At 37.4% G+C, this 27,692-nt stretch overlaps 1 protein-coding gene across 1 annotated transcript in view; it reads left to right on the top strand.

Moving 5' to 3' along the window:
- Positions 1-472: 472 nt before the first annotated feature.
- LOC133227532 (zona pellucida sperm-binding protein 3 receptor-like) overlaps positions 473-27,692 on the top strand; it is a 63,365-nt gene continuing 36,145 nt past the window's right edge. Inside the window, exons 1-4 of the mRNA XM_061382106.1 lie at positions 473-659; positions 16,014-16,180; positions 17,291-17,470; positions 18,537-18,636. Of these exons, the coding sequence (XP_061238090.1) occupies positions 16,039-16,180; positions 17,291-17,470; positions 18,537-18,636 (422 nt within the window). The 5' untranslated portion in view covers positions 473-659; positions 16,014-16,038. The remainder of the gene's footprint in view (positions 660-16,013; positions 16,181-17,290; positions 17,471-18,536; positions 18,637-27,692) is intronic.

Genomic DNA, 27,692 nt, shown 5'->3' on the forward strand with positions numbered 1-27,692 from the left:
CTTAGTACACACATTCATGCACTATCTCAATTGCTGCTGGTGAGATGAGCTTTAAGGTGGATTTTATTTATGCATTGTTTAAACAATTATAGGAGCTAGTTCTTCATCTAACACTCTGAGTTAGGAGTAGCAGGTTTTAATGCTTTCATTTTTCAGCAAATAAAATCCAGACCCCAGGACAGGAAGATATCATAGATCCAGCTTTCCTAGCCTCCAGTTCTACATTTTTTTCCCCAGTGAACGCTGTTCTTTTTTTGGTTAGGTCATGGGAATCATCCTTCTAATTATCCCTCATGGGCAAGGTAAGCAAAGGGAACAATGAACTATTATGACATGTTATCAATTTGAAGACTGGTTAAGGGGAAGGAGGAAATTAAATATCTACTGACACTTTTCTCTGCAGTTAATCATTTGCAAGGACAATTAACGGTTACTTCTTATCTATGCCAACTGCTCATTTTTACCTGACCAGACAGCCACCAATCACATTGCTGGAACTCAGAGGATTTTCAGCTGAGCACTTGCTTGAAAGGCAAGGATGTTGTGATAAATTCTGTTGTAGAGAGGGTTAAGAATATCTGAGATCAAAGGTAACTCATTCTGAGAGAAAGAAATCAAGGCAACACTGTGGAGTCTGTTTCTTGTTCAGAAACCTACAGGTAAGTAATTTACTAAGCACTCAGATTACCTTAAGGAAGAGACTGATGTTTTTGTCTGAGGAGTGAAGGCTTCAAAGGATAAGGCAGAGAGAAATAATCAAGTGTCTGTTCATCAGAAATCCTTTCAGGATTCCTATGTTTTGTGGTAGAAATAAAACGGTTTGTGGGACTTGAAAAGTATTTAAATTTTTTTGAAGACTTGCCTACCAATGAAATAAATTGGAAAGTAAATCAGGAGTGTAAGATGCTATTTTTACTGATTCTAAAATATGTGTGTTTGTTGGTTTTCTGCCTATGTCTCACGTCTGGGAGAAGAAGCTGGAAGTAACTCAGATTTGCTGGAAAGACAAGAGGGGTCCAGTGAGAAAGTAGGACATAGAAGGTCTGGTTTTCAGAGCCTGCATTCAGCAAATGTGTTAGGTTTCTCTTTGGAGATTTCATCTACCTGTCATCAGTCTTTGAAAGCAAAGATTTGTAGATAATAAGTGGATACTGGTAACCCTCTATTCAGTCTTTTAAGCATGAAATCATAGTCTTCCTCACCTCTTTTCTCTCCTCACTTTCCGTAATTGGCATTGTTCTCTTCTGCCTTGAAATTCTCTTCTACCTTGGTTGAGCATGGCATACTTGCATTTTGGTTGCGAATTCATTCATTTCACCCACTACTTTCCTTGGCTGCATCTGTTCTGACTTAAACTGGTAGTAAAAGGAGAGTGAAAGTAAAGTAGCTAGAATAAGCAGAAGCATTAAAACAAAACAAAACAAAACACCAAAACTCAGAATGGATCTCAGACAAGCAGAACTAAAACTGTGAAACACTTAGAAGAAATTATAGGAATAAAATCTTCACACTGAGTTAGGCAATGGTTTCTTCAATACATAAGCAACAAAATTAAAAAATAAAATTAAAAATTCATCTAAATTAAAAACATTTGTGCTTCAAAAGATACTATCAATAATAAGTAGAAATCCCACAGGATGACAAGTGGCTTGTATCCAGAATATATAAAGACCTCATACAACTTAGAAACAAAAACACAATTAACCCAATTAGAAATGAGCAAATGATTTTTAATAGAGATTTCTTTAAAGAAGATATCCATATAATAATTAGCACATAAAAATATTCAACATCATTAGACATTAGAGAAATGTAAATCAAACCCACAATGAGGTACCACTTCATACATACTAAGGTGGCTAAATTAAAAAAGACAACCAATTTCAAGTGCTGAGGGATAATGCAGAGAAACTGAAGCCCTCATTCACTGCTGCTGGGAATGTAAAATGATGCAGTCACTTTGGAAAATTATTTGGCAGTTCATCAGTATATTAAACCTAGAGTCACTGTATGATCCAGCAATTCTAGTCCTAGAAAAAAGGGAATACACCCAATAAAAAAATGAAAACAAGTGTATATGCACAAAAATGTACATGAATGTTCATAGCAGAATTATTCCTAATAGCTCAAAAGTGGAAACAACCCAAATGTCCATCAGCTAAAGGATGGAAAAACAAGAGGTGGAATAGTCATAGAGCAGAATACTATTCAGTTATAAAAAGGAATGAAGTACTAAAGTTATGATATCAATGAACCCTAAAACATTATACTAAGTGAAGGAAGCCAATCACAAAATCCCATACACTATATGATTCTATTTATATGAAAAGTCTAGAATAGACAGATCCACAGAGATGGAAGGTAAGTTAGTGGTTGCCAGGGCCTGGGAGGGAGATAGACATTGGGGGGTGACTGCTAATGGATATAGCACTTCTTTGGGAGTGATAAAAATATCCAAAAATCAGATGGTGGTAATGGTTATACAACTCTGTGAATGTACTGAAAGCTGTGAATTTTATGCTTGAAGTAGGTGAAATTTGTGGTTTGTGAATTATTTCTCAATAAATCTTTTTATAAAATGATTACATGTGGGATGAAAGAGGGTAGAATAAGGTTTTTATTTTATAAGATTTTTATTAACATACATGCCCCATAAAAACCAGAGATAGCTGGGCACAGAGATCCGTGAATGATTCATGGATGATGGTCAGAGTCAGGAAGCTGATGAGCTCCTCCCAGGAAGACAGTTAAGGTGAGGGAAGAAGCAGCCCAGAATAGAGCTCTATGGATGCCCCATGGTCTGGGTATGGCACTGGGTTTCTCTATTACCATGAGCCATAGGGAAGGCCAGACCAAGGCTTCTGGCTGAAATCCAGCGTGCCTTCCTCTGCACCAGGGCTGAGTTAAAAACTCCTGGAATTGTAGCCACCAGTCATTATAAGTTTAGATCATTATTGTGATGATGTTTTGTCTTCTAGGAGTTCACCTTCCAGCAGAGTCACATGCTAATTCCAGTTCTGTCCCTGTCTTCCCTAGGTTTAACAACTGCCAGCACCATGGCAGTTTCAGTGACTATGCCAAGCCCTTTACAGAAAATATTCTTATTTAATTTTCTCAACAATTGTCAGAGAATTGTGTAGTTTTTATAGAGGAAATTTGGGCTTAGCTGAGTATCTTGCCATGGGAACACATTTCGCATGTTGTGGAACCAGGAGTAAAATCCACATGGCCTGGGCCTGATTCCAGAGCTCACACGTGTGTACTGGCCACACACTGTCCTCCTCTGTAGATAACACTTTGGCTGTGGCCTTGATACGTTGAGATAAAAGGAGTGAAATCATTTTCCATCATTTTCCATTTGCCATCATAGCTTAACTTGGCTGTGAGCTGCAGAGAAAGGAGAAACATTTTTTATTACTCTCTCTCACTCTCCTTTTACTGGTCTTATGCCATTGCTCTCCATTAACTGGTTGATGACATTGACTCAGGTTAAAGATGGGGAAGGGGAACCTTGGAACCTACAATGAAATCACCTGGTAGTATCTTACTAAAATAAAGAGATGCTGGTTCAATCCCTTGGTTAGGAAGAGCTCCTGGAGAAGGAAATGGCAACCCATTCTTGCCTAGGAAATCCCATCTGTCCATGGGGTAGCAAAAGAGTTGAACACAACTTAGTGACTAAACAACATCTTTAAGATAAATACAATCTGACCACACACACAGACACACACGGATAGAAATGGACATGAAGCATTTTTTCCTCTTTAAAGCATATTTTGTCATAAATTTAGAAATATTTGTTCAGCACCTTTTCTGTGCAAGGTGGTCATAAATGAGGGTTTTCACCCTCTCACTTCAAGGAGTTTATGGTTTAGCTGAAAGACAGACTTTTGACATTAGCTGTAATCCAAGTTGCAATTAAAATAGAATTATGAGCACTGAGCGCTGAAGAATTGATGCTTTAGAACTGTGGTGTTGGAGAAGACTCTTGAGAGTCCCTTGGACTGCAAGGAGATCCAACCAGTCCATTCTGAAGGAGATCAGCCCTGGGATTTCTTTGGAAGGAATGATGCTAAAGCTGAAACTCCAGTACTTTGGCCACCTCATGCCAAGAGTTGACTCATTGGAAAAGACTCTGATGCTGGGAGGGGTTGGGGGCAAGAGGAAAAGGGGACGACAGAGGATGAGATGGCTGGATGGCATCACTGACTCGATGGACGTGAGTCTGGGTGAACTCTGGGAGTTGGTGATGGACAGGGAGGCCTGGTGTGCTGCGATTCATGGGGTCACAAAGAGTTGGACATGACTGAGCGACTGAACTGAACTGAACTGAAATTGTAACTGGAATATGGAAGCTGGAATTTTGGATAGGACCAGTGTTTGAGATGTGTCTGGAAAATGGGTGGGATTTAATGGAGGAAAGGGTGAAAGAGCAGATGATGTAGACAGGTAAGATGTGAACTAGTAAGACAGTGGAAAAGTGTTTGAAAATTTCAGAATATATTGAAGAATACAAATAATTTCAATTGAAGATAGTCATGAGAATATACTTAACATCATTTTAAGACTGTCCAATGCACTGATCACGTGTCAGAGCTAGTGTTGTTAGAGTCTATTATTTACAACGAGTGTATTCAATGCATATATTTTCCTTATAAACTTAAGTACAAATATGGAGTTATTTAGAGGAAATTTTCATTTTAAAGTGTCATTACAAAAATTTAAAGCCATTTACTTCTTTGCCAACATTTTAGTATTTTAAGATTTTTTATTCCTTTCATTAAATGACCAGTTTACCATAGCTAGCAAATTACTGGCTTACTGACAAACTACAGTTTTTCTTTTTCTTTGGGAAGATTTAAATATTTTTGAATAGTTCTGTGAGCTTGGAGTTGTTTGGTTTTCATCATGTACAAATTGTCTTGTGACAGCTCCCTCTGCCTTAGAGGAAGGTGGTAAGGAGACATCCCAGATGGCAACTGGACAAAGGTGGTCAGTGGTCCCGCCTCTCCTGGGGCTGTCCCAGTTTTAGTATGGAAAACCTCACATCCTAGAAGACCCCCTCAGTCTCAAGCAAACAGATGGTGACCCTGTGTCGCAGAAGTGGGATGGTGTGAATGCCTCAGAGACTTAGATTTCTATTTCTGCATGCTTGCAGAACAGGCTGACTCATTCCATATATACTCAACATTACTTGTTATAGACAAATTTGCTATTATGTTGATTGAATTTTTGGCAGAATTGAAGTCATGAATAGAGCATGTGGAATGAGGCAGGAGGATTGGGTACACATGCAGGAGATAAGTTTGGAGGAGTGGTGTGATTGCAAGATTTAGAAAGTTAGTGTGATTTGAGTCTTCACTCAATCAAAGAGCTAAGCCGCTGCTAAAATAGACAGCTAGTGGAAAGTTGCTCTGTATCACTGGTGGCTCAACCTGGTGCTCTGTGACAACCTAGATGAATGGGATGGGCTGTTCAAGAGGGAGGGGGCTATGTATACTTATGGCTGATTCATGTTGTTGCATGGCAGAAACCAACACAATGTTGTAAAGCAACTATCCTCCAATTAAAGATTTAAAAACTGAGCAAAGCATGTGAATAGATATTTCACCAAGGAAGAGATCAGATCAGATCAGATCAGATCAGTTGCTCAGTCGTGTCCGACTCTTTGCGACCCCATGAATCGCAGCAGGCCAGGCCTCCCTGTCCATCACGAACTCCTGGAGTTCACTCAGACTCACATCCATCGAGTCAGTGATGCCATCCAGCCATCTCATCCTCTGTCGTCCCCTTCTCCTCCTGCCCCCAATCCCTTCCAGCATCAGAGTCTTTTCCAATGAGTCAACTCTTGGCATGAGGTGGCCAAAGTACTGGAGTTTCAGCTTTAGCATCATTCCTTCCAAAGAAATCCCAGGGCTGATCTCCTTCAGAATGGACTGGTTGGATCTCCTTGCAGTCCAAGGGACTCTCAAGAGTCTTCTCCAACACCACAGTTCAAAAGCATCAATTCTTCGGCGCTGAGCCTTCTTCACAGTCCAACTCTCACATCCATACATGACCACAGGAAAAACCATATCCTTGACTAGATGAACCTTTGTTGGCAAAGTAATGTCTCTGCTTTTGAATATGCTATCTAGGTTGGTCATAACTTTCCTTCCAAGGAGCAGGTGCCTTTTAATTTCATGGCTGCATTCACCATCTGCAGTGATTTTGGAGCCCAGAAAAATAAAGTCTGACACTGTTTCCACTGTTTCTCCATCTATTTCCCATGAAGTGATGGGACCAGATGCCATGATCTTCGTTTTCTGAATGTTGAGCTTTAAGCCAACTTTTTCACTCTCCACTTTCACTTTCATCAAGAGGCTTTTGAGTTCCTCTTCACTTTCTGTCATAAGGGTGGTGTCATCTGCATATCTGAGGTGATTGATATTTCTCCTGGCTTGTGCTTCTTCCAGTCCAGCGTTCCTCATGATGTACTCTGCATATAAGTTAAATAAACAGGGTGACAATATACAGCCTTGACGTACTCCTTTTCCTATTTGGAATCAGTCTGTTGTTCCATGTCCAGTTCTAACTGTTGGTTCCTGACCTGCATACAGATTTCTCAAGAGGCAAATCAGGTGGTCTGGTATTCCCATCTCTTTCAGAATTTTCCACAGTTTATTGTGATCCATACAGTCAAAGGCTTTTGCATAGTCAATAAAGCAGAAATAGATGTTTTTCTGGAACTCTCTTGCTTTTTCCATGATCCAGCAGATGTTGGCAATTTGATCTCTGGTTCCTCTGTCTTTTCTAAAATCAGCTTGAACATCAGGAAGTTCACAGTTCATGTATTGCTGAAGCCTGGCTTGGAGAATTTTGAACATTACTTTACTAGCATGCGAGATGAGTGCAATTGTGTGGTAGTTTGAGCATTCTTTGGCATTGCCTTTCTTTGTGATTGGAAAGAAAACTGACCTTTTCCAGTCCTGTGGCCACTGCTGAGTTTTCCACATTTGCTGGCATATTGAGTGCAGCACTTTCACAGCACCATCTTTCAGGATTTGGAATAGCTCAACTAGAATTCTATCACCTCCACTAGCTTTGTTCATAGTGATGAGATACAGATGGCCAATGAGCACATGAAAAGTTGTATAGCATAATTAATCACATGGGGACACAAATCAAAACCACAGTGAGATCCCACTGCACATCCATGAGGATGACTGTCATCAGATAGACCAACAGTGACAGGTCTTGGTGAGGATGGAGAGAAATTGGAATCCCCCAAGCTGCTGGTGGGAATGTGACATGGTGTAGCTGACATGGAGAACACTTGGGCAGTTCCCTTCAGAAGTCAAACAACTTACCACATGACCTAGCCATTCCATTCCTAGGCATCCTCTAGAAGAACTGCAAACACCTGTCCTCACAATGACTTGCGCACCATTAGCACAGTAGCTCTAGTTTCAACACCACATGGAAAAAGACCCAAATGCCTATTGATGGATGAATGGATGAGCACATTCTGATGCAGTCATATAGTATTATCCAGGAATACAAAGGAAGCAGCCAATATAGCACAAATACACACAACAATATGCATATATCTCATAATAATTCTATGAGAGCGAGAAACCAGACAAATAAGAGTATACCTGTATGTTTCTGGTCACACAGCTTTCTAGAAAATGCAAACTATCCTTCAGTGACAGACAGCAGGCCAGAGGTTGCTGGGGAAGGGTGCAGAGGGAATAGGAAGAGGCTGGAGGGCTGGATGATGAGGGGAAGACTGTGGTTGATGAAGGTGTAGAAGTGGCTTCACAGGTGCCACATGGGTTAAACTACCAGACTGCACATTCCATACATAGGTTTATTGCATACAAAACACACCTAAACAAAATGTTCAGAGGAGGGAGGAAATCATATGTAGCAGCAATCTTTTCTTTTATGGATTCAGGATCTCATGACATTTTTCTCCTAGTATATTTTTGAAAGAATGGGCAAAGATTTCTTAGGAACAACATCTCAGATAGTTTCATTTTTCATGTGCATATAATTCCATTTGGAATTTGTTTGAAATACTGTGAGGTAGAAATCCAGCTATTTCCCCCAATTAGGTCAACACTATTCATTGTAAAAATTCATCTTTCTACCCTTACTTGAAAAGCTACCTTTATCCCATAACAAAGTGTGCATACATTTGGAAAAAAAGAGAGTTAAGCTGCTGTGTACAATGTGAGAGGTACCATAAGCTTCCCCCCGTAGCAAGGAGCACAGTGACAGCTTTGGGGAAAATAGAAAACTGCTTTGACTTAAGTGGGCATCTGCTGGCAATTAGTATAATTAAGGGTCAATGGTAATATGAAACCATCTCAATCTATGTCAGTTTTTAGAGTAAAAAGTGAAATTTTGGATTTTACTGAAACTTAATTTCATATATCAGGCTTCCCAGGTGACTCAGTGGTAAAGAGTGATAAACAAGTAGGAGATGCAGGTTCAGTCCCTAGGTTGGGAAGATCCTCTAGAGAAGGAAATGGTAACCCACTCCAGTATTCTTGCCTGGGAAATGCCACTGACAGAGAAGCCTGGCAGGCTACAGTCCATGTGATTGCAAAGAGTTGGAGGTGACTTAGCGATTAAACAACAACAATTTTATATATCGCTTTAGATAAAAGGACTATTTCTTAAGTAAACTAAGAGTATTTGAGGTTTTATCCCCCAATTACGGGGTAAAAATGGCCCAATAGGGCCGGCCATTAAAGACGTCTCTGATTAATGAAAGACCAGAACCAAGAAAAACACCAGGAATGCCTCTCCCCTTTCCTCCTTCCTTCCTTTCTCCCCCACTCTTCTCTTTCCCTCTCTCTCTCTTTCCTTTCTTTTTGGTGGCAAAACCGATGCTTTTAAAAGTTTGAATTGACCTAAAGGATTACTGTTCTTGTTGATAGCTGCCATAAGAAACGTACATAGCTACAGATAGATATATAAGTTGGTAAATAATAGATAGATCAATAGGTGTAACTCCTTTCCTCTGTCTCATCATTTCTCACTTTTCTTTCATTTGCTTCTACTTACCTAATTCCTGTGCCATTTCCTTGTTCAGAGCATTTCCATTGGTTTATCTGGCCAATTGCAATAATTTTCTTAATCTCCCTGTCCTCTGTCTCTGCCTCTTTCAGTCTATCTTGTTCACAGCTGTCATAGTGATCCCCAAAGCAAAGCAAATCATGTCACTTAAATCAGTGGCTGTCCATTTCCTAACCAAACTCCTAACCTTGGCACTGAAAACTCAATAAATCCCAGTTCTAATCAGTCCTATCTTTCACCATTTGTCTCTATCACACATTCCTTACCTGCCAAAAAAATGGAAGCACTAATTACTGTTGCCCAGAAATAATCTTTATCTTATATACCTCACTGTTATGTTTTTCTATATCTTCATTTTTGTTTTATTTTTTAAATTTTATTTTATTTTTAAACTTTAAAATATTGTATTAGTTTTGCCAAATATCGAAATGAATCCGCCACAGGTATACATGTGTTCCCTATCCTGAACCCTCTTCCCTCCTTGCTCCCCATACCATCCCTCTGGGTCGTCCCAGTGCACCAGCCCCAAGCATCCAGTATCGTAGTTCGAACCTGGACTGGCGACTCATTTCATACATGATATTATACGTGTTTCAATGCCATTCTCCCAAATCTTCCCACCCTCTCCCTCTCCCACAGAGTCCATAAGACTGTTCTATACATCAGTGTCTCTTTTGCTGTCTCGTACACAGGGTTATTGTTACCATTTTTCTAAATTCCATATATAGGCATTAGTATACTGTATTGGTGTTTTTCTTTCTGGCTTACTTCACTCTGTATAATAGGCTCCAGTTTCATCCACTTCATTAGAACTGATTCAAATGAATCCTTTTAATGGCTGAGTAATACTCCATTGTGTATATGTACCACAGCTTTCTTATCCATTCATCTGCTGATGGACATCTAGGTTGCTTCCATGTCCTGGCTATTATAAACAGTGCTGCGATGAACATTGGGGTACACGTGTCTCTTTCCCTTCTGGTTTCCTCAGTGTGTATGCCCAGCAGTGGGATTGCTGGATCATAAGCAATCATAATTCAATTTCCAGTTTTTAAAGGACTCTCCACACTGTTCTCCATAGTGGCTGTACTAGTTTGCATTCCCACCAGCAGTGTAAGAGGGTTCCCTTTTCTCCACACCCTCTCCAGCATTTATTGCTTGTAGACTTTTGGATGGCAGCCATTCTGACTGGTGTGAAATGGTACCTCATAGTGGTTTTGATTTGCATTTCTCTGATCATGAGTGATGTTGAGCATCTTTTCATGTGTTTGTTAGCCATCTGTATGTCTTCTTTGGAGAAATGTCTATTTAGTTCTTTGGCCCATTTTTTGATTGGGTCATTTATTTTTCTGGAGTTGAGCTGTAGGAGTTGCTTGTATATATTTTTTTTTCTTTTCTTTTTTTTTTCCCCCTAATTTTATTTTATTTTTAAACTTTACATAATTGTATTAGTTTTGCCAAATATCAAAATGAATCCACCACAGGTTTACATGTGTTCCCCATCCCAAACCCTCCTCCCTCCTCCCTCCCCATACCATCCCTCTGGGCCGTCCCAGTGCACCAGCCCCAAGCATCCAGCATCATGCATCGAACCTGGACTGGCAACTCGTTTCCTACATGATATTTTACATGTTTCATTGCCATTCTCCCAAATCTTCCCACCCTCTCCCTCTCCCACAGAGTCCATAAGACTGTTCTATACATCAGTGTCTCTTTTGCTGTCTCGTACACCGGGTTATTGTTACCATCTTTCTAAATTCCATATATATGCGTTAGTATACTGTATTTATGTTTTTCCTTCTGGCTTACTTCACTCTGTATAATAGGCTCCAGTTTTATCCACCTCATCAGAACTGATTCAAATGTATTCTTTTTAATGGCTGAGTAATACTCCATTGTGTATATGTACCACAGCTTTTTTATCCATTCATCTGCTGATGGACATCTAGGTTGCTTCCATGTCTTGGCTATTATAAACAGTGCTGCAATGAACATTGGGGTACACGTGTCTCTTTCCCTTCTGGTTTCCTCAGTGTGTATGCCCAGCAGTGGGGTTGCTGGATCATAAGGCAGTTCTATTTCCAGTTTTTTAAGGATTCTCCACACTGTTCTCCATAGTGGCTGTACTAGTTTGCATTCCCACCAACAGTGTAAGAGGGTTCCCTTTTCTCCACACCCTCTCCAGCATTTATTATTTGCAGACTTTTGGATTGCAGCCATTCTGACTGGTGTGAAATGGTACCTCATAGTGGTTTTGATTTGCATTTCTCTGATAATGAGTGATGTTGAGCATCTTTTCATGTGTTTGTTAGCCATCTGTATGTCTTCTTTGGAGAAATGTCTATTTAGTTCTTTGGCCCATTTTTTGATTGGGTCATTTATTTTTCTGGAGTTGAGCTGTAGGAGTTGCTTGTATATTTTTGAGATTAGTTGTTTGTCGGTTGCTTCATTTGCTATTATTTTATCCCATTCTGAAGGCTGTCTTTTCACCTTGCTAATAGTTTCCTTTGATGTGCAGAAGCTTTTAAGGTTAATTAGGTCCCATTTGTTTATTTTTGCTTTTATTTCCAATATTCTGGGAGGTGGGTCATAGAGGATCCTGCTGTGATGTATGTCGGAGAGTGTTTTGCCTATGTTCTCCTCTAGGAGTTTTATAGTTTCTGGTCTTACGTTGAGATCTTTAATCCATTTTGAGTTAATTTTTGTGTATGGTGTTAGAAAGTGTTCTAGTTTCATTCTTTTACAAGTGGTTGACCAGTTTTCCCAGCACCACTTGTTAAAGAGATTGTCTTTAATCTATTGTATATTCTTGCCTCCTTTGTCAAAGATAAGGTGTCCATATGTGTGTGGATTTATCTCTGGGCTTTCTATTTTGTTCCAGTGATCTATATTTCTGTCTTTGTGCCAGTACCATACTGTCTTGATAACTGTGGCTTTGTAGTAGAGCCTGAAGTCAGGCAGGTTGATTCCTCCAGTTCCATTCTTCTTTCTCAAGATAGCTTTGGCTATTCGAGGTTTTTTTGTATTTCCATACAAATTGTGAAATTATTTGTTCTAGCTCTGTGAAGAATACCATTGGTAGCCTGATAGGGATTGCATTGATTCCATAAATTGCTTTGGGTAGGATACTCATTTTCACTATATTGATTCTTCCAATCCATGAACATGGTATATTTCTCCATCTATTAGTGTCCTCTTTGATTTCTTTCACCACTGTTTTATAGTTTTCTATATATAGGTCTTTAGTTTCTTTAGGTAGATATATTCCTAAGTATTTTATTCTTTTCATTGTAATGGTGAACGGAATTGTTTCCTTAATTTCTTTGTTTTCTCATTATTAGTGTATAGGCATGCAAGGGATTTCTGTGTGTTGATTTTATATCCTGCAACTTTACTATAATCACTGATTAGTTCTAGTAATTTTCTGGTGGAGTCTTTAGGGTTTTCTATGTAGAGGATCATGTCATCTGCAAATAGTGAGAGTTTTACTTCTTTTCCAATTTGGATTCCTTTTATTTCTTTTTCTGCTCTGATTGCTGTGGCCAGAACTTCCAAAACTGTGTTGAATAGTAATGGTGAGACTGGGCACCCTTGTCTTATTCCTGACTTTAGAGGAAATGCTTTCAATTTTTCACCATTGAGCATAATGTTTGCTGTGGATTTGTCATATATAGCTTTTATTATGTTGAGGTATGTTCCTTCTATTCCTGCTTTCTGGAGAGTTTTTATCATAAATGGATGTTGAATTTTGTCAAAGGCTTTCTCTGCAACTATTGAGATAATTGTATGGTTTTTATTTTTCAATTTGTTAATGTGGTGTATTACATTGATTGATTTGTGGATATTGAAGAATCCTTGCATCCCTGGGATAAAGCCCACTTGGTCATGGTGTATGATCTTTTTAATGTGTTGTTGGATTCTGATTGCTAGAATTTTGTTAAGGATTTTTGCATCTATGTTCATCAGTGATATGGGCCTGTAGTTTTCTTTTTTTGTGGGATCTTTGTCAGGTTTTGGTATTAGGGTGATGGTGGCCTCATAGAATGAGTTTGGAAGTTTACCTTCCTCTGCAGTTTTCTGGAAGAGTTTGAGCATGATAGGTGTTAGCTCTTCTCTAAATTTTTGGTAGAATTCAGCTGTCAAGCCATCTGGACCTGGGCTTTTGTTTGCTGGAAGATTTTTGATTACAGTTTCAATTTCCGTGCTTGTGATGGGTCTGTTAAGATTTTCTATTTCTTCCTGGTCCAGTTTTGGAAAGTTGTACTTTTCTAAGAATTTGTCCATTTCTTCCACATTGTCCATTTTATTGGCATATAATTGTTGATAGTAGTCTCTTATGATCCTTTGTATTTCTGTGTTGTCTGTTGTGATCTCTCCATTTTCATTTCTAATTTTATTGATTTGATTTTTCTTCCTTTGTTTCTTGATGAGTCTGGCTAATGGTTTGTCAATTTCATTTATCCTTTCAAAGAACCAACTTTTGGCTTTGTTGATTTTTGCTGTGGTCTCTTTTGTTTCTTTTGCATTTATTTATGCCCTAATTTTTAAGATTTCTTTCCTTCTACTAACCCTGGGGTTCTTCATTTCTTCCTTTTCTAGTTGTTTTAGGTGTAGAGTTAGGTTATTTATTTGACTTTTTTCTTGTTTCTTGACGTATGCCTGTATTGCTATGAACTTTCCCCTTAGGACTGCTTTTACAGTGTCCCACAGGTTTTGGGTTGTTGTGTTTTCATTTTCATTCATTTCTATGCAAACTTTGATTTCTTTCTTGATTTCTTCTGTGATTTGTTGATTATTCAGCAGCGTGTTGTTCAGCCTCCATATGTTGGAATTTTTAATCGTTTTTCTCCTGTAATTGAGATCTAATCTTACTGCATTGTGGTCAGAAAAGATACTTGGAATGATTTCTAGTTTTTGAATTTACCAAGGCTAGATTTATGGCCCAGGATTTGATCTATCCCGGAGAAAGTTCCATGTGCGCTTGAGAAAAAGGTGAAATTCATTGTTTTGGGATGAAATGTCCTATAGATATCAATTAGGTCTAACTGGTCTATTGTATGGTTTAAAGTTTGTGTTTCCTTGTTAATTTTCTGTTTAGTTGATCTATCCATAGATGTGAGTGGGATATTAAAGTCTCCCACTGTTATTGTGTTATTGTTAATTTCTCCTTTCATACTTGTTAGCATTTGTCTTAACGTATTGCGGCGCTCCCGTGTTGGGTACATATATATTTATAATTGTTATATCTTCTTCTTGGATTGATCCTTTGATCATTATGTAGTGACATTCTTTGTCTCTTTTCACAGCCTTTGTTTTAAAGTCTATTTTATCTGATATGAGTATTGCTACTCCTGCTTTCTTTTGGTCCCTATTTGCATGGAAAATCTTTTTCCAGCCCTTCACTTTCAGTTTGTATGTGTCCCCTGTTTTGACGTGGGTCTCTTGTAGACAACATATGTAGGGATCTTGTTTTTGTATCCATTCAACCAGTCTTTGTCTTTTGGTTGGGGCATTCAACCCGTTTACATTTAAGGTAATTACTGATAAGTATGATCCCGTTGCCATTTACTTTATTGTTTTGGGTTCGAATTTATACATCGTTTTTGTGTTTCCTGTCCAGAGAATATCCTTTAGTATTTGTTGGAGAGCTGGGTTGGTGGTGCAGAATTCTCTCAGCTTTTACTTGTCTGAAAAGCTTTTGATTTCTCCTTCATATTTGAATGAGATCCTTGCTGGGTACAGTAATCTGGGCTGTAGGTTATATTCTTTCATCATTTTAAGTATGTCTTGCCATTCCCTCCTGGCTTGAAGAGTTTCTATTGAGAGATCAGCTGTTAGCCTTATGGGAATTCCCTTGTGTGTTATTTGTTGTTTTTCCCTTGCTGCTTTTAATGTTTGTTCTTTGTGTTTGATCTTTGTTAATTTGATTAATGTGTGTCTTGGGGTGTTTCACCCTGGGTTTATCCTGTTTGGAACTCTCTGGGTTTCTTGGACTTGGGTGATTATTTCCTTCCTCATTTTAGGGAAGTTTTCAACGATTATCTCCTCAAGTATTTTCTCATGGCCTTTCTTTTTGTCTTCTTCTTCTGGGACCCCTATGATTTGAATGTTGTAGCGTTTAATATTGTCCTGGAGGTCTCTGAGATTGTCCTCATTTCTTTTAATTCGTTTTTCTTTTATCCTCTCTGATTCATTTATTTCTACCATTCTATCTTCTAATTCACTAATCCTATCTTCTGCCTCTGTTATTCTACTATTTGTTGCCTCCAGAGTGTTTTTAATTTCATTTATTGCATTATTCATTATATATTGACTCTTTTTTATTTCTTCCAGGTCCTTGTTAAACCTTTCTTGCATCTTCTCAATCCTTGTCTCCAGCTATTTATCTGTGATTCCATTTTGATTTCAAGATCTTGGATCAATTTCACTATCACTATTCGGAATTCTTTATCAGGTAGATTCCCTGTCTCTTCCTCTTTTGTTTGGTTTGGTGGGCATTTATCCTGTTCCTTTATCTGCTGGGTATTCCTCTGTCTCTTCATCTTGTTTAAATTGCTGAGTTTGGGGTGTCCTTTCTGTATTCTGGCAGTTTGTGGAGTTCTCTTCATTGTGGCGTTTCCTCGCTGTGTGTGGGTTTGTATATCTTCATTTTTAACATAAAATGTCTTGCATCCAATGCTCCAATTTCATAACAGTGTCTGCCACCTCAGATGTATCCATGTCCATAAAGCCCACTCCCATTTCTTTACCTGGAATTAACTGTTCTCCTGAGCATGCTCCTGAAACAGATATATGCTATCTTTTATTGCAAATATTTGTGCTTAATGTTTTATCTTCTACACTCAGTTGTAATCTCCTTGAAGGGATGGTTCCCATGAGATTTTTTGTAGCACTTTACATGGGGAAATTCAGTAACTATTTATTAACATGAGTTCTTCCAACAGAGAGATATTGAGGAAACATCAGATCATGCATCCTCCAAGAGTTCCACATGGGGTCCTTGATACAAAAAGGAAAATGGCAGCCAGGCCCTTCTCTGGGCTGTGGAAAGTCTCTGATCCAACTCTGTTACAAATGACCTTGGTCGCTGGTCTGTTGGCTTCTGTTCTTGGTGAGTAATGGGAAAATGAGGTCAGATTGTCACCATACAACTGAGTTCATCAGCACATCCTATTTTAACAGTTGTCTAAAAGATACACATCCTTAACACTGTGGAGAGTATTTGACCACTTGAAATTTAGGGAAATTTATTATAACCCCCTGCCTTCCCCCAGCACTAAAGGTTTATTATGGTCAGTTTTAATACTCCTTTTTAGAGCTTTCTCTCCAGGGACTCTTCAAAAGATCTAACCTTCATTGCCTGTGTGGTTCTTTAGAAAGTAGTGAATTGGTGTAATTATGCTGGGGCTCCCATCCCTTTATTTAATTATTCCAAGGGAGGTAGAATTAAGGCTTTACTTTTTAAGGATTTAATTAATCTCTACCTTGTGATGCTTTTTGAAAAACATTTTATTTTCAGATACATAGTCTATTTAAAACCATGTGTAAAATAGATGGCTGGTGAGAAGTTGCTACATAACCCAGGGAGCCAAACCTGGCATTCTGTGATGACCTGGAAGGGTGGAATGAGGGGAAGGGATACATACATAACTATGGCTGATCGCATTGTTGTATGGCAGAAACCAACACAACACTGTGAACAATTTTCCTCCAATTAAAAAACAAGTTTAAAAAAGAACTAGTAGAGGGAAAAAAAGAAAAAAAAATCCCAAGGGTCCTAAAGGACATAAGGAAATGTCTCCTCATTTCTGACTCCTGAGCCAACTAATCTTATATAATGCTATTATTGCTAAAATATATATTATTTCTCAGACAAGAAGATAGGATTACATGGCAAGGTATAAATGCCAGTGTTCTGAATATGTAGATTGGGGAATCTAATATAATGATGAAATTCAGGTCTGTTTGTCCATTTTCTGACAAATTATCACATATACGGGAGAGGAAGGATGAATTTTTTCTGCCTTTTACCATTATTGTCATTGTTATCAAACAACAAACATGCTTTATGGATTGTTTACTATGTTTTCATTGAACAGCAGAGTAATAGGAGTCATGATAAAGAGGAGCATGATCTCTGCTCTAAAAGTCCTATTACTGAATAATTGAGGTGCTATGTCCTAATCTATAACTTGATTCTCCTTGTCATTTTGGTATCCAGGAGATTGTGGTCCTCCACCTGATTTACAGTTTGCTTCTCCAGACAACAAGTTGAATAACAAAGACTTCAAAACTGGAACTACACTGAAGTACACCTGCCTTCCTGGTTATAGCAGAATCAAACCAAGTTCAGTTACTTGTAATGATAGTGGCTCATGGGACTATCATGTTTTTTGTGCTAGTAGGTATCAAAGTTTATTTTTCTCACCTGTCAGTTCAGTTGCTCAGTCATGTCTGACTCTTTGCGACCCCATGGACTGCAGAACCCCAGGCTTCCCTTTCCAACATCAATGCTCAGAGCGTGCTCAAACTCACGTCCATCGAGTCGGTGATGCCATCTAATCATCTAGTTCTCTGTCATCCCCTTCTCCTCCTGCCTTCAACCTTTCCCAGCATCAGGGTCTTTTCCAGTGAGTCAGTTCTTCCATCAGGTGGCCAGAGTATTGGATTTTCAGCTTTAGCATCAGTCTTTCCAGTGAATATTCAGGACTGATTTCCTTTAGGATTGACTGGTTGGATCTCCTTGCAGTCCAAGGGACTCTCAAGAGTCTTCTCCAACACCACAGTTCAAAAGCATCAATTCTTTGGCTCTCAGCTTTTTTTATAGTCCAAGCTGTATATCCACTGTACTTTTTTTTTGGGGGGGGGAGGGGGTGGAGTTCTCTTAAGAACTTAATAAATTCTTTAATTCAAAGACTACTTTGATGAAAGTAGTCTTTAAAATTAACATTACCTATAGTAATTGAAGCCAGTATTTGGAGCCAGTCAGTTGGAAATATACACAGATATTTTGCTAACAGTAAAAATAAAGAATATTTTCCTTTCTTTTGTTTCCTTGTGACCAAGGACAGATATTTTTAGAACATACTTTACATGGATAACTTGTCCATCCTTTATTATCACAATGATCTAACTAAGCCATCAAATATAAGCATATTTTTTCTTCTTTTAAAATTTTTTAAAATATTCAAAAAATGGGATAAATGTTTACTTTTATTTTTCCTCAAAATATAAAGTTCAGTAAGTCAGGGTGATGTATGGCAAAACCAATACAATATTGTAAGGTAATTAACCTCCAATTAAAATAAATACATTTATATTAAAAAAATTTAAAAAAGAAATAAGTTTTGAAAAAATTTTCTGTGTTTATGTGGAAGTAGCAGTTAAAGCCACTCAATCAGACTCCCCCCCCCCCATTACTGCCATTCAGTAATTGTAATCAGTCATTAATTTCATTTTCCTTCTAGAGAAGCAATGCAGAAACCTAGGAGACTTACCAAATGGGAAAATAGAAGTTAAGACAGATTTTCTTTTTGGTTCAACTGTAGAATTTAGCTGCTCAGAGGGGTAAGTATAAGGCAATCCAGAAGCAATACTTTTCCTTGCAATTAATTTTTTATATGTAGATAATGCATTCACATATTTCAAAAATAAAATGATATGGAAAAGTATCATCCAGAATTCTTACTTCCCGTCCATCTCATTCCTCTCTGCCCACTGACAGGCAGTGACTTTAGTTTCTGATTTATCTTCTTAGTTTTTACATGTGTAAATACAAATGAGTACTTTATCACACAGAAGACAGCTGACTACCCATGTTAGTTTAAACCTTGCTTTTATTTTGTTCACTTAACAATATTGCCATGGATTGAATGTTTGTATCCTTCCCAAATTTGTATGTTGAACCCTGATTTCCAGTGTGATAGTATTTGGAGATAAGGCCTTTGGAAGTTAATGAAGTCATAAGAGTGGAGCCCGCATTATGGGATTAGGCCCAATATAAGATGAAACACAGAGCTAGTTTCCTTTCTGTTTGTCTGCACCATGTGAGGACACAGCAAGATGACTGCCACTTACAATCCAGGAAGAGGGTTCTTGCTGGAACATGATCATGCTGGTGTCCTGATCTCCAACTTCCAGAACTGTGAGAAATAAATTTCTGTTGTTTAAACCATCAATCTATGATATTCCATTATAGCACCTTGGACTAAGATACATATGTACTGGAGATCTCTGATATTCATGTGCTGTTTCTTCATTCTGCACATATATGTTTACAGCTGTATAGTTTTTCAGTGGATGAATCATAGCTTATCATAGTTTATTTAATGGTTCCTATTGATAGAATTTGTGAGTTTCTATTCTTGTGTTATTACGTACAATGCCCTGATGCATAATTTTCTGTACATGATATTTTGCATGCATGCAGTTATGTCTGTAGGAAAAATTCCCAGAAGTAGGATTACAGGATCACAGAGATGATACTTTAAAATATTGATAAATATTGCTAAATTTCTCTTCACAGACTTTGTTCAATTTTGTAATGCAAACAAACATCTATTTTCCCACCATCTCTTCAATTGAGGATTGCCCATTCAGATTAGAAAATAAAACTTCCTTGTAGTTTTAAAAAACTTATTAATTTGAGATGTGTAGGTTGATATGCAGTCACAAGAAACAGCAAAGAGAGATTCTATACATTATTGTTCCAGTTTGTCCCAGTGGTACTGTCTTCCATGACTGTAGTACAGTATCACAATCAAGAAATCGACACTGATATAATTCATTAACCTTATTCAGGTTTCATTTCTCTCTGTGTGTGTGTGAGACTTTATTGCTGAGACTATATTTCACGGTATGAAATTTGTTTAGCCATTCACCTGTTGAAAACATTTGCAGATAGGTTTTGTGTGTGTGTAAATGTGAACTTACGTCTTCATTTTTTTCTGGGGTAGATACATAGGTGGGTCATATAATAGTCATAGATTTAATTTTTAAAGAAAATTGCCTGTTTTCCAGAGATGTCGAACCATTTTATGTTCCCATCAGCAATGTCAGACTAATCCGTACCATCCACATCAGCATTTGATGTTGCCAATTATTTTAGACACTTCGATAGGTGTGGTGATATCTCACTGTGGTTTTAGTTTGTATTTCTGTCATAGACATTGATGTTGAACTTCTTTTTATGTGCTTATTTGCCATTTGTATCTTCCTCCGTGATTGTTGCTCAGTCATTCAGTTGTGTCTGACTCTGCCACCCCATGGACTGCAGCACACCAGGCTTCCCTGTCCTTCACCATCTGTGGGAGTTTGCTTGAACTTATGTCCATTGAGTCAGTGATGCCATGCAACCATCTGATCCTCTGTTGTCCCTTTCTATATCTGTTCATATCTTTTGCCTATTTTCTAACTGGATTATTTAGCTTTTTACCATTGAGTTTTCAGATTTTTAAAAAAATATATTCTGTATACTCTTCCTTTGTTGGATATATGATTTGCTAATGTTTTCCTCTAGTTTGTAGTTTGATTTCTCATCCTTTTCACAGATCTTTCACAGAGTTAAGGTTTTTAATTTTGGTGAGGTGCAACTTTTCAATTTTCTTTTAGGCATCATTTTATTGGTGTCAAGTCTAAGAATTTATCATTTAGTCTTTGATACTGTGTGCTTGTGTGGATCTATTTCTGGGTTTTCATTTTGTTCCACTGGGTCTATTTTTCTGCCAACACCACACTGTCTTAATTACTATAGCTACATAGGAAGTCAACGTTGGGTAGAGAAATTCCTTTCTCCCCCTTTTTGTTTTTCAAAATTGTTTTAGGTATTCTAGGTTCTGTGTATTTCCATATAGCTTTTAGAATAAACTTCTCTATGTCCACAACAAACTTTGCTAGAATTTTGGTAAGTCTTGCATTCTGTATAGAATTTGACATCTTTAAAATGTCTAGTCTCCCAATTCATGAATACAATGCTCTTTTCCATTTACTTACGTCTTTTAAAATTTCTTTTTCAAAATTTTGTAACTTTTAGTGCATATTTTATATACATATTTTATTATATTTATATCTATATTTGTATCATTTTCTTTGGAGCAATGGTAAATGGCATTGTCTCTTAAAGTTTGATTTTCTCATATCTGTTCTTGGTATATAGTAATATGATTGATCCTGTGTGTTGGTCTTTGTCCTGCTGTCTTACTGAACCCACTAAACTAGTTCTGAAAGATTTTTGTTTTGTTTTTGTAGGTTGCTTGTGATTTTCTACTTAAACATTAATGTCATCTATAAATAGAAACTTTTTTTTTTCTGCCTTCACAATGTGTATGTCTTTTATTTATTTTTCTTTCCTTATTGTGCTAGCTAGAACTTCTAATTCTATGTTGAACAACCACGGTGACTGTGGACACCCTTGCCTTATTCCCAATCTTGGAGAAAAGCTTCAATCTTCCACCATTAAGTATGTTAGTACAGGGTTTTTTTTTTTTTTTTTTTCTTTTTTAATAGATGCTCTTTATTGAGAAGTGCTCCTCTATTCTTAGTTTACTGAGAGATTTTATCATGAAAGGTTATGGATTTTTAAAAAATGTTTGTTATTCATCACTGTGCATATGATCACATAATTTTTCTTTCTTTCTTTCTTTTTTTATCCTGTTGGTATGATGGGCTACATTGACTAGTTTTCAAGTTTTAAAACTGTTTACCTCAAATAAGTTTCATTTGGACATGATGCATCATTGTTTTTACAAATTCTTGGGTTGATTTTCTAATATTTTGTTGAGGATTTTTGTGGATACTTTTAAGAGAAATAAATTGGTCTATATTCTTTTTTTTGTACTATGTCTGAATTTGATATATGAGTAATTATAAGCATTATAAAGTGAGTTAAGAAGTGTTCTTTTCTCCTCAGTTTTCCAGGAGATATTGTGGAAAATAATTTTTTTAAAAATATCTGACAGAATTCTCCTATAAAACTATCTGGGTTTATATATTTCTTTTTCTGTACTCTTAATTATGAAGTCAATTTCTTTAATAGTTCTAGGATTACTCAAATTGTTTATTTTGACTTTGTTGCATTTTGTACTTTTCAAAGAATTATTCTTTTTCTTTTAAGATGTTGAATTTATGAGAATAAAATTGTTCATTCCTTTATTCTTCCTTCAATGGCTTCAGGATCTGTAGTGAAATTCTCTGTTTCATTTCATGATATTGCTGACTTCTGTCTTCTACCTTTATCAATCTTATAAGAGATTTACCAATTTTATCATTTTTTTTTTAGAGTCAGCTTTTTGTTTAATTATTTTCTTATTGTTTTCCTGTTTTAAACTTACTGATTTCTGCTTTTGTTTCCTTTTTCCTCCTTGCTTTGGGTTTATGGCTTCTTCTTTTTTCATGTTTCTTGAAGTAGGAATTTCGATTCCTGATTTGAGAACTTTTCTATTTTCCAATGTAAGCATTTATTGCTATGAAACTCCATTTCAGCACTGATTTATCTGTGTTCTACACATTCTCTTATGTTATAGTTTCATTTTTATTCTGTGTATTTAATTTCCTTTGAGATTTCCCTTTGATCATGGATTATTTAGAACTGTGCTATTTAATTTTCAATTGTTTTGAGATTTTTCTCTTGTCTTTCTGTTATTTGTCTCTAGTTTAATTCCATTACAGTCAGAAAATATACATTGCATGATTTAAATTTTTATATGTCTGCTGAGATTTATTTCATGGTCCAGGATATAATTTTTCCTGATGAATTTCTCTGGGTGCTTGGGAAAATGTGTATTCTGCTGCTGTTGAATGGTTTCCCTGTAGTCTTAATGTGCATTTTTCTATTTACAAGTGATGTTGAGCATATTTCATATATCTGAAAGATGTTCAGCTGATGCTGAAGCTGAAGCTCCAGCACTTTGACCATGTGATGAGAACAAATGACACATTGGAAAAGACCCTGATGTTGGGAAAGATTGAGGGCATAAGGAAAAGAGGGCGACAGCGGATGAAATGGTTGCATGGCATCACCGATTCAATGGATATGAACTTGGGCAAACTCTCGGAGATGGGGAGGGACAGGGAAACCTGGCGTACTACAGTCCATGGAGTTGTGAAGAGTTGGACACAACTTGGCTACTGAACTAAAACAAAAAGATATCTATATTTTTTCTTTTTAAATGTCAATGAATTACAGTATTTTTTTCTCACTGTGTCATCTTTCCTTTGACTTGTCATCCTTTCCTTTCACTTTCCTTCCTCTTTCTTGCCAAGAAAAATGTATGTGCCATATATGTTGAACTTATCAATCTTTTTTTTTTTTTTTTTAAAGGCTTTTGGATTTGAGTTATAGTCAAAAGGCCTTCCTTGCTTGAAGATTGTAATTATCCACAATTATTCAACTACTTTTATGGTTTAATGTTTTAATTCAGAGTTCAGAGGCACTAGCCAATTTTATCTTTCCTTAGGTGGATTTCATATTGTCTTGCCACCATTTATTAAAGTCCATGATTAATTCTCTGGTTGGCTTCCCTGGTGACTCAGATGGTAAAGCGTCTTGGAGACTGGGATTCGATCCCTGGGTTGGGAAGATCCTCTGGAGAAGGAAATGTCATCTGAAAATAATGATACTATTATTTTTCCTTTCTAATTTTTTTTCAGCATTTTTAAACCATATATATTTTTTGATCTGTTTTAGATTTACAGAAAAATTATGAGGATAGTGCAGCTACCTCCCATATGCCCTATACCAAGTTTCCTCTACTGTTAACATTTAACATCAGTGTGAAACCCTTGTTACAACTCTTGAAGGAGTATTGAGACATAATCATTAGCTGAAGTCTGACCTTTATTCAGATTTCATTCAGTTCAATTCAGTTCAGTCACTCAGTCATGTCCGACTCTCTGTGACCCCACAAATCGTAGCACGCCAGGCCTCCCTGTCCAACACCAACTCCCGAAGTTCACTCAGACTCACGTCCATCGAGTCAGTGATGCCATCCAGCCATCTCATCCTCTGTCGTCCCCTTCTCCTCCTGCCTCCAATCCCTCCCAACATCAGAGTCTTTTCCAATGAGTCAACTCTTCGCATGAGGTGGCCAAAGTACTGGAGTTTCAGCTTTAGCATCATTCCTTCCAAAGAAATCCCAGGGCTGATCTCCTTCAGAATGGACTGGTTGGATCTCCTTGCAGTCCAAGGACTCTCTAGAGTCTTCTACAACACCACAGTTCAAAAGCACCAACTCTTCGCCACTCAGCCTTCTTCACAGTCCAACTCTAACATCTATACATGACCACAGGAAAAACCATAGCCTTGACTAGATGGACCTTTGTTGGCAAAGTAATGTCTCTGCGTTTGAATATGCTATCTAGGTTGGTCATAACTTTCCTTCCAAGGAGCAGGTGTCTTTTAATTTCATGGCTGCATTCACCATCTGCAGTGATTTTGGAGCCCCCCAAAATAAAGTCTGACACTGTTTTCACTGTTTCTCCATCTATTCCCCATGAAGTGATGGGACCGGATGCCATGATCTTCATTTTCTGAATGTTGAGCTTTAAGCCAACTTTTTCACTCACCACTTTCACTTTCATCAAGAGGCTTTTTAGTTCCTCTTCACTTTCTGCCAAAAGGGTGGTGTCATCTGCATATCTGAGGTGATTGATATTTCTCCCGGAAATCTGGATTCCAGCTTGTGTTTCTTCCAGTCCAGCGTTTCCCATGATGTACTCTGCATATAAGTTAAATAAGCAGGGTAACAATATACAGCCTTGACGTACTCCTTTTCCTATTTGAAACCAGTTTGTTGTTCCATGTCCAGTTCTAACTGTTGCTTCCTGATCTACATACAGATTTCTCAAGAGGCAGGTCAGATGGTCTGGTATTCCCATTTCTTTCAGAATTTTCCACAGTTTATTGTGATCCACACAGTCAAAGGCTTTGGCATAGTCAATAAAGCATAAATAGATGTTTTTCTGGAACCTCTTGCTTTTTCCATGATCCACGGATATTGGCAATTTGATCTCTGGTTCCTCAGTCTTTTCTAAAACCAACTTGAACATCAGGAAGTTCACGGTTCACGTATTGCTGAAGCCTGGCTTGGAGAATTTTGAGCATTACCTTACTAGCATGTGAGATGAGTGCAATTGTGCGGTAGTTTGAGCATTCTTTGGCATTGCCTTTCTTTGGGATTGGAATGAAAACTGACCTCCTTTTCCAGTCCTGTGACCACTGATGAGTTGTCCAAATTTGCTGGCATAATGAGTGCAGCACTTTCACAGCATCATCTTTCAGGATTTGAAATTGCTCAACTGGAATTCCATCACCTCCACTAGCTTTGTTCGTAGTGATGCTTTCTAAGGCCCACTTGACTTCACATTCCAGGATGTCTGGCTCTAGGTCAGTGATCACACCATCGTGATTATTTGGGTCATGAAGATTTTTTTTTGTACAGTTCTTCTGTGTATTCTTGCCACCACTTCTTAATATCTTCTGCTTCTGTTAGGTCCATACAATTTCTGTACTTTATCGAGTCCATCTTTGCATGAAATGTTCCCTTGGTATCTCTAATTTTCTTGAAGAGATCTCTAGTCTTTCCCATTCTGTTGTTTTCTTCTACTTCTTTGCATTGATCGCTGAAGAAGGCTTTCTTATCTCTCCTTGCTATTCTTTGGAACTCTGCATTCAGATGCTTATATCTTTCCTTTTCTCCTTTGCTTTTCACTTCTCTTTTCACAGCTATTTTTAAGGCCTCCCCAGACAGCCATTTTGCTTTTTTGCATTTCTCTTCCATGGGGATGGTCTTGATCCCTGTCTCCTGTACAATGTCACGAACCTCAGTCCATAGTTCATCAGGCAGTCTATCTATCAGATCTAGGCCCTTAAATCTATTTCTCATTTCCACTGTATAATCATAAGGGATTTGATTTAGGTCATACCTGAATGGGCTAGTGGTTTTCCCTACTTTCTTTAAGTCTGAATTTGGTAATAAGGAGTTCATGATCTGAGCCACAGTCAGCTCCTGGTCTTGTTTTTGTCGTCTTTATGGAGCTTCTCCATCTTTGGCTGCAAAGAACATAATCAATCTGATTTCAGTGTTGACCATCTGGTGATGTCCATGTGTAGAGTCTTCTCTTGTGTTGTTGGAAGAAGGTGTTTGCTATGACCAGTGCATTTTCTTGGCAAAACTCTATTAGTCTTTGCCCTCCTATTAGTACCACTTTTCAGTTTCAGGATTCTATCCAGGATAACATGTTACTTTTAGTTGTCACATTCCCTTGGACTCTTGGCTGTGATAAGTTCCGAGTGTTTCATTGTTTTGGGTGACCTTGTCAGTTTTCAGGACTACTGGTACTTTGAGGATGCCCCTCTGTTGGAATTAGTCTGATGTTTTTCATGGTTAGACTGGAGCTGAACACAGAAGTTGGCAGTCAGTGGATCAGGGTTAGGTACTACTGTTTGCTCTTAGACTCAGTATCCTTTTTCTCATTATTATGCTAGCAATTTTATCTCAAATAAAATACTTATACTGGCCTTTGCTTTCTTCTTCTCGACTTTAGCAGAAACAACTCTAATATTTCCCGCCTAAGTTTGGTAGGGCTCTGTCTCCACTGTTTCCCATTATATTGGACATTTTTGCTAAGAATGCTTGATTTTTTTCAAATGTCATTTTCTTCTTAGATTTATTCATGTATATATTAATCTGATCAGGCTGTCACAGCAATAGAAATTTATTTTTACAGTTCTGAAGCCTGGAAGTCCTAGATTTAGGTCTGATAGCATTCAGTCACATGGCCTTCCCTCTGCACATGCATGAGGTTGAGAGAGAGTGAGCTCTGTGATGTCTCTTCTTATAAGAACTCTAATGCTAGTGAATCAGGGCCCCTCCTTTATCACTTAATTTAGCCTTAATTACTTCCTTACTCCAGATACAGCCATACTGGGGTTGAGGGTGTCAATATATGAATTTTGGGAGGACACATATATTCAGTTCATAACAATATATTGTATATTGATATGTTTCCTAATTTTGAAGATTCCTTTCATTTTTTGTATAAACCTATTTGATTATGGTATGTTTCTCTTTTGAAGTGTTTTTAAATTTTGTTTATTTTATTCAGGAACTTGTTATTGATATTCAGGATATATTGATATATAATTTTTTTTTTAAGTAACAAGTTTTGGAAGAATTACTGAGACTTGTTTCAAGGGCAAGAATAACAAGATGATATATAATTTTTTTTAAAAGTAACAAGTTCTGGAAGAATTACTGAGACTTGTTTCAAGGGCAAGAATGACAAGATGATAATCAGGAAGTTAGTGATTTATGAGAGTAAGCCAAACTCTAGTGCCAGAAGAATGATTCAAATTAGAGGTCAAAATTGTTTTGTTAATCAGCAATTTATCTGGATCTTCTATTCAAATGAAACTATATAGGAAACTCAAGTATATTTTTACTCTTTTGTATTGCTTTATTTGTAGCTTGTTAGATAAAGAGTTTAAGTGGAGTTCTAAGATTCTGAATGCAAACCTTGACATTTACTTTTTTTTTTTTATGATGAATATATGCCCTGTAGAAAAAGCTTAGTAATATGGTTTAAAAAATAAGTAAGTAAAAGAAAAATGGAAAAATAAGTCTTTC

Source organism: Bos javanicus, chromosome 16, assembly GCF_032452875.1.
Source record: "Bos javanicus breed banteng chromosome 16, ARS-OSU_banteng_1.0, whole genome shotgun sequence".
In the NCBI taxonomy this organism is placed as follows: domain Eukaryota; kingdom Metazoa; phylum Chordata; class Mammalia; order Artiodactyla; family Bovidae; genus Bos; species Bos javanicus.